General features: G+C 47.4%; 1 protein-coding gene across 2 annotated transcripts in view; it reads right to left on the reverse strand.

Moving 5' to 3' along the window:
- SLC25A13 (solute carrier family 25 member 13) overlaps window positions 1-4,712 on the reverse strand; it is a 230,810-nt gene extending 226,098 nt beyond the window's left edge. For both annotated transcript variants that reach the window (XM_012176365.5, XM_004007743.6), the window contains exon 1: window positions 4,556-4,712. In XM_012176365.5, coding sequence (XP_012031755.1) covers window positions 4,556-4,570 — 15 coding nt within the window. In that variant the 5' untranslated portion in view covers window positions 4,571-4,712. The remainder of the gene's footprint in view (window positions 1-4,555) is intronic.
- Between the last annotated feature and the right edge of the window lie 7,383 nt (window positions 4,713-12,095).

Here is a 12,095-nt window from a genome sequence, read left to right on the forward strand (position 1 = left end):
CAGTTTATAACATATAAGAACGTTAAAGGTCTTTAATAATTTAATTAATGTTTATGTAATAGGTCTTGTGCTTAGTTGCTCAGTCATGTCTGACTCATTGCGACCCCGTGGACTGTAGCCGCCAGGCTCCTCTGTCCATGGGGATTCTCCAGGCAAGAATACTGGAGTGGGTTGCCATGCCCTCCTCCAGGGGATCTTCCCAACTCACAGATCGAACCCAGGTCTCCTGCACTGTAGGCGGGTTCTTTACCAGCTGAGCCACAAGGGAAGCCCAAGTCACAGCCTATCTCTTCTGCAGGGGATCCTCCCAACCCAGGAATTGAACAGGGGTCTCCTGCATTGCAGGCGGATTCTCTACCAGCTGAGCTACCAGGGAAGCCCATTCAGTTCAGTCAGTTCAGTCGCTCAGTCATGTCCGACTCTTTGCAACCCCATGAATTGCAGCACACCAGGCCTCCCTGTCCATCACCAACTCCCGGAGTTCACTCAGACTCGCGTCCATAGAGTCAGCGATGCTATCCAGCCATCTCATCCTCTGTCGTCCCCTTCTTCTGCCCCCAATCCCTCCCAGCATCAAAGTCTTTTCCAATGAGTCAACTCTTCACATGAGGTGGCATCTGGTCCCATCACTTTATGGGAAATAGATGGGGAAACAGTGGAAACAGTGTCAGACTTTATTTTGGGGGGCTCCAAAATCACTGCAGATGGTGACTGCAGCCATGAAATTAAAAGACGCTTACTCCTTGGAAGAAAAGTTATGATCAACCTAGATAGCATATTCAAAAGCAGAGACATTACTTTGCCAGCAAAGGTCCTTCTAGTCAAGGCTATGGTTTTTCCAGTGGTCATGTATGGATGTGAGAGTTGGACTATGAAGAAGGCTGAGCGCCGAAGAATTAATGCTTTTGAACTGTGGTGTTGGAGAAGACTCTTGAGAGTCCCTTGGACTGCAAGGAGATCCAACCAGTCCATTCTGAAGGAGATCAACCCTGGTATTTCTTTGGAAGGAATGATGCTAAAGCTGAAACTCCAGTACTTTGGCCAATAACAGTCTTGTTAATGCTTATCATTAAGTCTTATTAACTCATTTAATAATGCTTTTCATTATTACCTCCTTTAATACTGATACTTGGGCTTCTCTTGTGGTTAAGAATCCAACCTGCCAATGCAGGAGACACAGGTTCCATCCCTGGTCCAGGAATCCTACTTATCTCACAGCACCTAAGCTCTTGCACCGCAACTAAAACCCACATGCCCTATCGCTCATGCCCTGCAACAAGGGAAGCCAGTGCAACGAGAAGCCGTGCACCTCAACGAAGAGTAGCCCCCGTTCACTGCAACTAGAGAAAGCCCAAGTGCAGCAACAAAGACCCAGTACAGACAAAAATAAATTAATTAATGAATTTTTTTTTTAAAGAACCAAATCTCACATCTAGTAAACGGTGTCAGCTCCACTCCTATTTAATTTATTACCTGTTATCCCCTAAATGCAGCAGGTGCTCTCACTTCTCTGCCTTTCAGTTGCTGTTTCCTGTCCCTGGTGTGATCTCCCCTCTTCCTCCAACCGCTCCTTCTGAACCACCACTACCTTGGAGAAGTCCTCCCTTCCCCGCCCCCCGCCCCGGGGAGGGAAACAGGCTCCTTCTCTGATGCTCCTATTAGCTTTTGTTATGGCACTATTCTTACTTGGGCCAATAATCAAAAAAATTAAGAATAAGTAAGTGGTCAACAAACTGCTAGGTGTGGCTAAATTCATCCAGAAAATATCAAACTGGCTTAAATATTCAAATGATTCACCACAGTGAGTGCTGGAATTCACCTCCAAGTATTGAGTTTCAGATTCTGGGCCCAATTTCTTAGACACTCCATTGAGATGAGATTCTCTCCCTAGACAGTCTCCTCAAGTTTTAAGAGGGGATGTCAATCCCATCCCTAGATAAGATTGCTAAGTCTACGGATTTGTGTTCAATATGGAGTATCTGTGCTCCAAGAAAAAGCAAAGGGCGTGGCCTTTAACAGGCTGCACAGCACTGCCTAGTAGTGAACAAAATCAAGCAGCGTCCAAAGGTAATAAATAAGGGGCATTCCTGGACTACGGCGGACCAGCACAGCTCACCTGGAGACCTTCTAAGACTACAATTAGGCCTCCCTAGTGGCTCAGATGGTAAAGAATCTGCCTGCAATGCAGGAGACCCGGGTTCAATGCCTGGGTTGGGAAGATCCCTTGGAGAAGGGAATGGCAACCCACTCCAGTATTCTTGCCTGGAGAATTCCGTGGACAGAGGAGTCTGGCGGGCTACAGTCCATGGGGTTGCAGGGTCAGAAACGACTGAGCAACTAACACACACACACACACACACACACACACACACACACACACAAAGACTACATTTACTGCACTGCCCTTGTGCTAGAATGAGAGACACTGTAAGAAATGGCCTTATGGACTCCACAAACATGTGTTTGTGGTTATGAGGTAGTTTTGAATGCAGTTTGCGCACTGCTTATAAAAAGAGATGGGGAGAAACTGCCCTCAGAAAGCAGAAAAAGGGGACCTCTCTCCCAAGTAACTGACCTCACTGATCACTTCCCCTTTGCTTTGGCTGCTAGAAGGTTCAGTCACCTCTAGCCAGTACCTACATCCTTTTTGTCTATTAACCTTAGTCCTTGTTTCATCTTACTTTGCCTTCTTTCTGTTTTTCTCATCTACTCTGACTTGATTTTGACATGTCTTGTTGTTTTATAAATATATATATGTATATATGATGTCAGCCGTAAGAAATCCTTAAAAGAGGCAAGTTTAGATGAATAAATAAATAAAAACACAAGTTCGCAAAGAGTAAAAATGAAATGATTCATTTTCCCTGACTCGCACTACTTGGCTAAAATTCAACTGCCCTTATTGATATGATGTGACAGTTTAATAAAAATACAGCCCCAAAGTTAAGCCTGTTTCCAGGTCATTTATTTTATTTCATACTAGTTAATCAGTATTATACTCCATCTACATACCCACTCCTCCATTTAAATTCCTCACTCTATCTCCAAATTAAGTAAAATTATTTAATTCATCTACAGAAGTAAAAGTCAAGTATGGGTATCTACTCCCGCCTACTCTCCTGAAAGAGGTGACCTGGAGGGAACATAATTGTTCCCTGGTACTCTGATTGCATGTAAATTTAATGCAAAGAAAAGGTCAAAAGTTGTTAGGTTGGAAAGGGCTAAATGTAGGCTCCAAAAATGAATCCCAGTGATTCTCAGAGAATCTACTTAAAACAGTTGTATATGTACATGTGTCTGCTCGTGTATACTCAGAGTGCCCTTCTTAGGATGGAACCTGGAGTAATTACAGAAAAGAAAAGGGCCACTCAGGCCACATAATCTAGGAACACGGAAAAGCCTGCAGAGTTGGGGAGGCCTGGAGAAACTTAAGTCATAGAACAGCATTTAAATATATTTGTCTGCTTACAATTTCCATTGCAAATGTGATTAGTTTGCACGAATAAATAGGAATATGATGTGTTGGCCATGTTTTCCTCTTGAGGGTTATCACAGAGTTTTGATTAAGGACAAATGTCTGAAATGTTGGATATATTTAAGTTCACGACACTTAAAATGAGCTAGGAAGTTGTATAGGCTTGATTAAAGGGCTGCCTTCGTGAACTTAAAATTAAAAGCAATAAACTCCAATGAGTCAAGTGATTGGGACTAAATATGGTATTCTGCCAAAAAAGTTGAAATGGAGTCCAAAGAGACTGAAATGGTGCCCAGGTTTCAAGAAACGGTGAAAGAGGAAAGGTCAAGCTGTCGGAGTTGCCTTTCTCTGGGTTAGTGAATGAGTACCATTACGCAGAACTCCTTTTAAGTAGAACTTCACAGGAGTTACAGGCTCGCAGGACAATCTGTTTTGTCATTTCTATAAAGAAGCCTCTCAAACGCTCAGAGGCCGGTGTGTTAAGTGTTGTCAGATGCTCAGAGCAGAGAGAAGGAGGAGAAGTGGGGGCGTGGGGAGGGGAGGTACTCTGGAGTTTTTATGCACACGCGCGCTGGCCAACTCCAACAGTCTCCAAAACGGAAGTCAAGGTGACTTCCCCCGCCGCGGGAGGGCGGAGCCTTTGAAACCTAATAGGATCATGCTTCGGCGCCGGCGGTGCCCCCGGGAAGCAGCTCGGGTCAGCAACAACCCGGATCACGAGCAGGAGCGCGCTGGGGTGGCCGAGGGGACCTGCTGACCCGGAGCCCTCTCCCACCCCGGGACGCCATCGCGCCCGCTCTTCACCGGCTCAGCCCGCCGCGCGCCCGCCAGGCACCGACTCCCAGTCCCGGCCAAGTGGGAGGGTCCAGCCGGCAAAGTTTCCGCTGCAAGGCCGGGCCCTCGGGCCCTGGGCCCCGCAATCGCCGCTTGTGCTGGCCGGGAGGGACGGCGACCTCCCTCCTCCCGCTGCTGCAAGGTGGAACAGCCGCCGTGCGCCCCTTTCTCTTTCCCTGTTGCACCAACCGAGCACGTGAACGCCAGGGCCCCTCGCGGCCCTCGCGGCCCCGGGCCGACGCTTACCTTGGCGGCCGCCATGCCTCGCCCCGGGTGCGGGCAGCTGCGGGCTGCAGGACGCTCTCACTGGCTCGCCGGCGCTGCGGACCTGGGCGGCTCACTTCCCGTCCCGACGGCGGCGAGGGCGGCGATACAGCCCGGCAGCGTGCGCGCCCGGCCTGCTTCCCCACGCCCTCCTGCCGGCGCGGGTCATGCGGGCGCTGCCAGCCCATTGGCTGGGCCTGGCCGGGGCTGCCGGGGCGCGCGTGATCCGGACGGCCTCTGCCCCGCTGCGGGGCGGGCCCGGGTCTGGGGGCGGCGGACTGGCCCCGCGCACGTGACCCCGGCTGCGCTGTCCAGCAGGGCGACCTCTGCAGCGGGGGGCCGGCAGGCGGTGGCGGGCTTCACGACCGACTTTTGCGAGCAGGTGGCCTCGCGAGGGAAGCTGTTGGCTTCGGCTGCTCCCAGGGGCTGCTCCAGGGCCTCCAGACCCACAGGCGGGGCATGCAGCTGGGGAAGTTGAGAACGACACTAGGTCCCAGGTTTATCCAGGTGTTCCCTGTCAGTTCCCTTTCAGAGGGGTTCCCCTCTGGGGTGGGGGATGGGGGGGATGTCATTTAAAAGATCCTGAAGCATTGACTAGTCGATGGTAAATAGGAAAGTAGTGTCTCTGGCAAACCTAGTTTTAGATCAAATCTAGCCAAGTCGAAGTACCAAACAGCTGTATGTATAAGCGCAGAACTTACATGTGCTGGGGCCACTTCATTTTCACCCTACATAGTAGAATGGCAGAGATCAAAGAACCCCCCCCCCCCAAAAAAAATAGGCCCTGTGAAAGAAACAGGTTAAATTTTAATGTTAAAATAGAATGTGTAACCCCCAGAGGTCTTTCTCGTCATAAGAATTTCATTCAGTTACCTTTGCTACCAAAATTTATAATTAAGGCAATGGTGGTCAGTGAAAAGGGCTTTAAATGTTTTGTAGATTATGGATATAACCTAGCAACAAAAGTGTTTTTTACCAGTCATTTTCATTGATTAACACTGATTGACTGCCTGCTACTTGCCAGGCACTGTGTTAGGTGCTAGGAACACCAAAATGACTTGAGAAATGGTCTCAGCCTTTAAAGAGCTTAAGGACTAATGGAAAAGCTGGCACATAAACACTTAACGTCCATATAACCTGTCAAGGCAGCAACCTCTACCCAAGGACTATGGGACCCCTGAAGACTAGGGAAACCTCTTAGAGGAGATGATGCCTAGGCTGAATGCACTATAGTGGCTGTGAATTAGCCCAGTAAAGTGGAGGGGGATGGTTTTCCAGCCAGAGAAAATAAGGAGGAGAGGGGGCCCAGAAATTACTGAGGAAACAAGACAAGTTATGGAAGTGATGGGTCATGAAAGGTAAGGAGCTGTGGAACTCATGGAAGAAGAGGCAGGACAGGCAGGTTGGGACCATTCATGGCGGGTGCTCGGTGCCACTGTGAAGGGTGTGTGCCTTAACTGAAGGGCTTTAAGGGAGGTGGCATGGCCAGGATTATAATATTGATGGATCCTGCTTGAGGTGTGGAGGATGGGGTAAGGCCACACTGTTGGGATGTTCAGATAAGATGGACTGAGGACCTGAAACCAGAGATGGGATAGGGCTAGAGGAAGGAACAGGAGGTAAAATTAGTCAGTGTGGTGACTGATAATATGTGGGGGTAGGAGAGAGAAAGACAGGAAGTCACCCTGTCTTGCACATTGGGCACTGGTGTAGATGCTGGAAAGACGCCAGAGATAACAGGTAATACATCAGTAATACAGGAGTGTTTTGAAGTGTGTGCCTCTTGTCTGTAAGGAGAGTGTATGTGAAATACACAAATTATACTGTAAAAGGCAAACATTTCGAAAGGGAGTGATTGATTAAGAGATTCTCAAGAGGTTTAACAAAGACTGGAACAACTCGAATGTGTTCAATAGGCAATAGAAAAAGAATAGAGACAAAAGCAAAACCAGGAGAAATGATAGCGAAAAGGATAGCAGGGGACACGTCTACAGCTCATGCACAGGGCTGGTCCTGGCTGCTGTAAAGAGTTCTTAAAATGTGCAGAGAAAATACAATCTCATGTAACCAAGATCACATCATATACTATATACTATTTTAAAGGGCATCACTGAAGTCTCTGTTTATAATACAGTGAACTTTTAAAAAATTTAAATGTATGTTTTCTGGAAATCTCAGAAAATCATAGTAATGACCGTCACTCATATTTCTTGTATCAGAGTTAGCCACTGTTAACATATTACTGTTATATTCTTCAAAATGATGTCTTTATGTGTTCACGTAGAGAGTCATTTTTTTTAAAAATTTAAATACAGGACTCATACTGTATGTAATTTTTTTATGTCCACTTTAACAAAGCAAACACATACTGGGTGGTTTACAGTAACAAGTTTACTCTCTTCCCATTCTGGAGGTCAGAATTCCAGAATGAGTCCTAAGGGGCTAAACCAAGGTGGAGGGGTTGGGTTCCCTCCAGAAGGTTCAAGGGAGTATCTGCTTCTTTGCCTTTTCCAGGGGGCCCATGGCCCCTTCCTCCATCTTCAAAGCCAGCTCACAAACATCTCTCTGAACTCCGCTTCCCTCACATTTCCCCTTCTGCTGTGATCTTCCTCTGCCCCCCGCTCATAAGGACACTGTGCTGTGCTCAGTCGCTCAGTAGCCTCTGACTCTCTGCGACCCCGTGGACTGCAGCCCGCCAGGCTCCTCTATCCATGAGAGTCCCCAGGCAAGAATAGTGGAGTGGGTTGCCATGACCTCCTGCAGGGGATCTTCCCAACCCAGGGACTGAACCCAGGTCTCCCACATTGCAGACAGATGCTTTATCTTCTGAGCCACCAGAGAAGCCCTAAGGACACCGACGATGGCATTTGGGATCCACCCAGATAAGCCAGGATGATCTACCTCCATATCTTTAACACAAGGGCATCTGCAAAACAAGTCTTTGCCATATAAGGTAATATAGGCTCCAGATACCCACTCCAGTGTTCTTGCCTGGAGAATCCCAGGGACGGGGGAGCCTAGTGGGCTGCCATCTATGGGGTAGCACAGAGTCGGACATGACTGAAGCGACTTAGCAGCAGTAGCACCAGCAGGCTCCAGATATTAGGATGCAGACATCTGGGGGAACCGTTTGTCTACCTACCTAACCTACCACACTCTGGATGCAAATATAACCACATATGAATAAAAGTGTATTTCCACTTACAGTTGGAGTCAGACTCAGTCAATTAAGCTTTCTCCCTCCTAGAATTCCTCTAGAAAATATGAGACTTTTGAAAAATTAAACTGTCACAAGCCCTGAAATGTTGAAGGAGGCTCCCTGTCCTCCACATGACCTGTCAACAATGGGAAACATCATTTGAGAGGATGAAGTGTAAGTTGACCAGTCACCTGCTGCTTTGTCTTGTCCTGACAGCCGCCCTCCTGATAAGTGATTCGGGCCATTCTAGTCCCTATCCCCAGACCACCCTCTTCCCTACCACTGAAAAGTAGCTGGCGCTGAATTTTGACTGAAGAGGCCCTGTTATGGGTTGTGTCTCCCTCCAGTCCTAATCACCATGACCTCAGAAAATGACTAATTTTGAAACTGAAGAGGTAATTAGCAAAGATGAGGTCATACTAGAGTACAGTGGGCCCTTAACCCACCGTGACTGGTATCCCTGTAAGAAGGCACAGAAACACACCAGGAGGAACCACGTGACGTAAAGGCAGTGACGAGAGTGATGCGGCTGCAAGCCAGGGGATACCAAGGGGCAACAGCCACCACCAGAAGCTAAGAAGAGGCAAGAAGAGATGCTAACCAGAGTGTCAAGAGGGCCCATGGCCCTGCCAACACCTTAATTAGGGATTTCTAGCCTCCAGAACCAAGAAAGAATACAATTCTGTTGTTTGAAGCCCCCCGAGTTTGTGGAACTTTATTATGGGAGCCCAAGGAAACAGATAAAGAGCCCAAACCCACCTACATGTTGTTGTACCAGATGCCAACATGGCCTGTTGGGAAAGCGGCAATCCAAACCATGGTGAAACTCGAGGGTTGACAACATGAGCTCAAGCCCTGGGGTTCAGAAGAGTGAGCGGTGTGTCCTGTTCTGAGCTTTCACCTTCCTCAGAGTGGCGGTGCTTTGCACATGCCCCTTGACCATGCCCTTTAAACCATCTGGTTTTCCCCAGCTCCACTAAAGCAAACAAGCAAACAAAAGGCACCACTCTCCCTATGAGCATGTTGCTAGATTAGACTGCAGGAAAGGGTATCCTGCGAGAATGCTTGCAAAGTGCCTCATCTACCAATTAGTTTGGGCATATAACTGAGAATTATAATAATGATCTTTTGTGTGGGTGGCTTGCTGCAAAAGTAATGCTAGGGATGGTAAAGAACATGTGTGACAGACTGAAAGGAGCCCCATGAAATAAGTCAATGAAGAGCTCCCAAGTTCTGCGGTTGCAGCTGAGTCTCGCCAGCTCAAGGACACAGAGAATCCCTCTGTTGCAGTCATCTGTCTTTGGGATTCTTCCAAGTGTCAAATGAAGCATGATAAGCCTTTCCTGAGCATGGGCAGAAGGTAGGTCGGAAATGAACATGATCTAGCTTCTTAGTAGATCCAAGGGAGAAAAGCTGTGTCAACATTTTTAGAGTTAGAGGGAAGGTAAGGGAGGGAGGAAGAGAGTAAGGATGAGGAGACAGGACACCTTGAGTAAGTGTGCTTGCAAACAAATCCCCAAGTTTTGAGAGCCTAGGCTCTGAAAGCAAGGCCTTGAACAACTAGGTTCTGAGAGAAGAGCAAGTATACAAACCCGGGGACACCTGCCCCCACCTCAGCAGAACACAGGGGGACCTCAGTTTCACCAAATACAAAGTAGTAAGCATCGAAATTTACCCCAGAGTGGAATAAGGGGCCATATTAGCAACTACCAGGGGTCTGCTGGGGAAAAGGAATAATGGGTATTAACTTTACAAGATAATTCATCATTGTGTCCTGGTCAGATACCCAAATACCCCGATTTAGTGATAAATAATTAGATTCACAAGTACTCAAGGTACACAGAACTTTGTGAGAGGCAAAGAAAGCCTCTAAAATCTGATGCAGCCACTACAAATTTGGGGGTGAATACACATGTCCAATTTCAAGTCAAGTCACTAGCCTCGAAGGTGTATTGGTAAAGTATCTTCAATTGAGATTGGGGTGAGAGATGGCACATAGTACCCTCAAAAGCTCTCAGCTTGAAGAGTAATATGACTGCTCCATGTCCCAAGAGCACAATGAACTCTTCAGTAAGATTGAGCACATGGCTGTCACTGACCAGCACCCATGGGGTAATGTACATCATTCATACCTCCCTGGGATGCATGCTGACCATCGCTGCCTCTGCCAACACAGTCTTACAATCCAGTATTAAACAGTTTCCCTGCCCTACACTATAAGGACTTGACCCTGGCACAGAAACAAAAGTGAAAAAGACAGAGTCCTGGGACTTGAGAGCTCAAGTCTTTGTCGAATGTCACCATATCAGAGATGCCTGCCACCTCCACTCACCTGCTATTAGCATTTCATCCTATCTATCCCTTATCACCTGGCCATACATTTATTAGTTTACTGTCTGCCTCCCCATATTGGGATGAAAACAGGGATTGCATCTCTATTAGTTCATATCCAGGATATTACAATACTGTTTGCATTAAACAAGTATCACCTATTTGTTTAATGCATGCATTGGAAATAGAAACTCGTATGCCTGGGGCACCAAGACCAATAAAAATTGAAGAAGGTTATCCCACAGAAGCAATGAGTAGGAGTTTAAATTAAGGCATTTTGATGATTTGGTTTTGTCCACAATTGTAGGGCATATTCTGAATTTCCTATGTGAGGATATTAGACCAGAGCATTTGCACTTCCCAATACTTTACTCCAGCCACCGTTTCACAAGAACAATGTCCCCAATTCCTTTACAACACTGACAAGAAGGCAAGCAAATAAACAGTAGGAATATTTGGGAGATCCGACTATATGAGTACAGACAGTTCTAATGGAATGAGTACAGCAGATGTTCCAACCATACTGAAGGAAGTCTCATGCCTCATACTTTATTGTGTTATACAGACCAGGCTTGAAATTTTGGTGTATTGACACCAAACAGGACCCTCTGTTGGGGGAAACATCCTGGCTGAAACCACCCACACTAGCCAGGCCCCATAGTAACCATTTGTGTGAATTATTTTATGACAGGAGGTCCTGGTAAGGAACCTGGAACTAACAAGCCACCACCACCAGAAGAGTTCAGAAAGGGTTAAAAGGAGATGCCACGTGTCCTACCACCTCCCAGAATCCTCCTTACTGGCATCCATCTTGGCTGAGCAATGCGTGTGCCTACAGGAAAGACCCTGAGACAGAGTGATTGTCCAAAGACAACCTGGAAACTAATCCCATTACCATAAAACGCTAGACTGCAAGCCACGTGGCAAATTAGTCTTCCTAGGGTTCCCTTACCCTCCTGCTCTCCACATGGTGGCCCCTTCCCAATAAAGTCTCTTGTTTTGTCAGCACATGGGGGTCCTCAGACAATTCACTCCTGAATATTAGACAAGAATCCCCTTTCAGGCCCTGGAAAGGGTACCCCCTTGCTGCAACACCTGTGGGGCCCTCTTGGGCACAAAGCCTTTCTGTGTCCCCTGTTTCTCCTTTATAAGGAATAGGCTTCATTCAGCCTCCTCAACTTTCCCTGAGTTCCAAAGGGCAGATTCAAACAGTTGCTAATCAGGGAAGGGAGGGAATGAAGAAAGAATGGAGGAACAGCCAGAAAACAATAGGACAGGCTTGGAGCAGAATCCTGGTTCCTCCTGAAGTGAAGTGAAGTCGCTCAGTCGTGTCCGCCTCTGCGACCCCGTGGACAGTAGCTTACCAGGCTCCGCCATCCATGGGATTCTCCAGGCAAGAATACCGGAGTGGGCTGCCATTTCCTTCTCCAGGGGATCTTCCCAACCCAGGGATCGAACCTGGGTCTCCTGCATTGCAGACAGAGGCTTTACCGTCTGAGCCACCAGGGAAGCCCTGAAAGAATATACATAATAATACCTTTGAGTTCTTCTGCAGGAACTAAAGTCCCCACCCAGATGTTGCTGTTGTTCAGGCGAAAGCCATGTCTGGCTCTTTGGGACCCCATGTACTGCAGCACACCAGGCTTCCCTCACCATCTCCCGGAGTTTGCTCAACTCATGTCCATTGAGTTGGTGATGCCATCCAACCATATCACCCTCTGTCATCCCCTTCTCCTCCTGCCTTCAATCTTCCCAAGCATCAGGGTATTTTCCAATAAGTAAATAAATGAAACTCAATAAAAAAAATTTTTTAAAGCCTACAACAACATAAATTTATTATCTTGCAGTTCTACAGTTCAGAAGTCTAAAATGGGTAAAATCAAGGAACCAACAGGGCTGGGTTGCTTTCTGGAGGCTCAGAGAGAATCCAGTCCCTTACTTACAGCTTCTAGAAGTCAGGCTCAAGACCCTTCTTCTCCATCTTCAAAGCCA

The sequence above is a fragment of the Ovis aries genome, chromosome 4 (assembly GCF_016772045.2).
Source record: "Ovis aries strain OAR_USU_Benz2616 breed Rambouillet chromosome 4, ARS-UI_Ramb_v3.0, whole genome shotgun sequence".
Lineage (NCBI taxonomy): Eukaryota > Metazoa > Chordata > Mammalia > Artiodactyla > Bovidae > Ovis > Ovis aries.